Below are 2,168 nucleotides of genomic sequence, written 5' to 3'. Positions count from 1 at the left end.
TTGTGACATATAGTATACTTTGGTTAAGATTATTTATTATAAATAATCTTCTATCAAAAAGTCATTTTTAATATTTATTATCTCTAAATTGATTTGTCCGAATCTGCAGGCATTACAGGTCACCTAAGCATTTATTTAATTTGTAACTTGGATCCTACACTTTAAATAAAAAATGTTTTTGAAAACAAAAGAGTATTATTTTTAAAGAATTAAATACTTAATAAAACTTCATTAAATTTTTGTAGATGGTTCCACCAACTACAATAACACATCATCACCCCGTGTACATTTGATTTGTACTTGAAAAAGAAAAATTGTACCACTTTAACTTTTTGGATTGGCACATAAATTTGAGAATCGTTTTGAAACAAGAAAAGAAATACTATGTCCTTGAATCACAAGTCCCAGAAGAACCACCTTCTGTCCTAAAGGTCGTAGATGATGCTTGGCTTAAGCATGTGCATAATTTACTTGATGTTCATGCCTTATGCTTGCCGCAATGATTCCTGGTCTTCAGCGGGATTTGGAACTCTTCATTGCCTTTGAAACGATTGAACATCTCAAGAAGATGTTTGGTCAACAAGCTAGGACTAAGAGGTTTGAAATTGTTCAAGCCCTTTATAGCATGAAAATGGAGGAAATTGGGAATGTGAACACACATGTTCTCAAGATGAAAAGCTATATGGATCAATTAGAGAGATTAGGATCTCAATATCCACTAGACTTGGCCACATACTTAATTCTAAACGCATTGGCCAAGTCTTATGATACTTTCATCTTGACCTACAACTTGAATGGGTTGGATAAGCCTATCTCTGAGTTGCACAGGAAGCTCAAAAATGTAGAGAAAAACATCCCAAGGAAAACCCCCCAAGTGCTCATGATTTTGGAGGGACAAGTTACGAAAAAGAAACAAGGCAAGAACTCCAAAGGGAATCCACAAGATGGCTAGGAAAAAGGGAAGAAAGCTCCCCAAAACCCACCACCCAAGAAGAAGCAACTAGTTGCTAAATATGACACATGCTTTCAGTGTGGTGTTGTCGATCATTAGAAAAGGAATTGTCCTAGGTACCTTGGTCAATTGAAGAACAAGAAGGTCGGAGAAGGCACTTCAGGTATATCCATTTTCATGATTGAAATGAGAATATTTAACTTTTTTTTGTCTAACACATGGGTATTTGATACTGGTTGTGGAACTCAGATATGTAATTCGTTGTAGGGGTTTCAAAAGAGTAGGCTACTAAGGATAGACAAAATAGTGTTGTGTGTTTGTAATAGAGCACGTGTTGCAGTGCAAGCAATAGGAAATTTTGATTTATGTTTACCATCTGGTGTGTATTTGACATTAAACAATCTGTGTTTGATTACTTCTATCACTAGAAATATTGTATTTGTTTCCCATTTAAGAAAATATGATTTTAATTTTCAATTTATTGATGATAATATACATTCCTTCTTGGATGGAATATTCTATTTTGAGGCTAGAAGAATAAATGGACTTTATGAATTAAACCTTGATGAAACTTTAAACAATAAGTCCCTTTATTAGGTTAACTCCAAAAGGACTAAAAAAGGTTTGAACAAAACATATCTATGAGATTGTCACCTTGGACATATAAACAAGATGTGCATATCCCAACTCCAAAAGAGTGTACTTTTAAGGTCAAATGACACCGATTCATTTGACAAATGTGAGTCTTGCTTATGTTGCAAGACAACAAAGTCCATTTGTGTGACACTAGTAAAAGGTTAAGTGTTTTATTTGGCATCATACACACTCATGCGCGTGGTCCTTCCAAAACAATGTCTAGATATTGTGAAAGATATAACATCACCTTCACTGATAGCTTCAGTTGTTTTGGTTAGATGTATTTGATGAAACATAAACATGAAACATTTGATAAGTTTAAGTTGTTTTGAAGTGAAGTTTAGAATTAACTCGACAATACAATGAAAATCCTTCATTCGGATAAAGGTGGCGAGTACTTGAGCTAAGAGTTCCAAGATTATCATAGGGGTTATGAGATTATCTCACAACTTACTCCACCCAAAACACCACAAATTAAGGGTGTGTCTTATAGGAGAAATCAGACATATTTCATTAAACAAAAATGTTAGGAAGAAGTTAGAAAAACAAAAACAACATCAAGTAATAGCTAGTTTTCGGT

At 33.9% G+C, this 2,168-nt stretch overlaps 1 protein-coding gene across 1 annotated transcript; it reads left to right on the top strand.

Annotated features, from left to right (window-relative positions):
• Window positions 1-499: 499 nt before the first annotated feature.
• LOC145095949 (uncharacterized) lies at window positions 500-952 on the top strand. The gene has a single exon (XM_079033754.1). The coding sequence runs from the start codon at window positions 500-502 to the stop codon at window positions 950-952; it is 453 nt and encodes a 150-aa protein (XP_078889880.1).
• The last annotated feature ends 1,216 nt before the right edge of the window (window positions 953-2,168 follow it).

Source organism: Lactuca serriola, chromosome 3 (assembly GCF_051521515.1).
Source record: "Lactuca serriola cultivar US96UC23 chromosome 3, Lser_US96UC23_V15, whole genome shotgun sequence".
Classification (NCBI taxonomy): Eukaryota; Viridiplantae; Streptophyta; class Magnoliopsida; order Asterales; family Asteraceae; genus Lactuca; species Lactuca serriola.
This window is presented reverse-complemented; position numbering and strand designations above follow the sequence as displayed.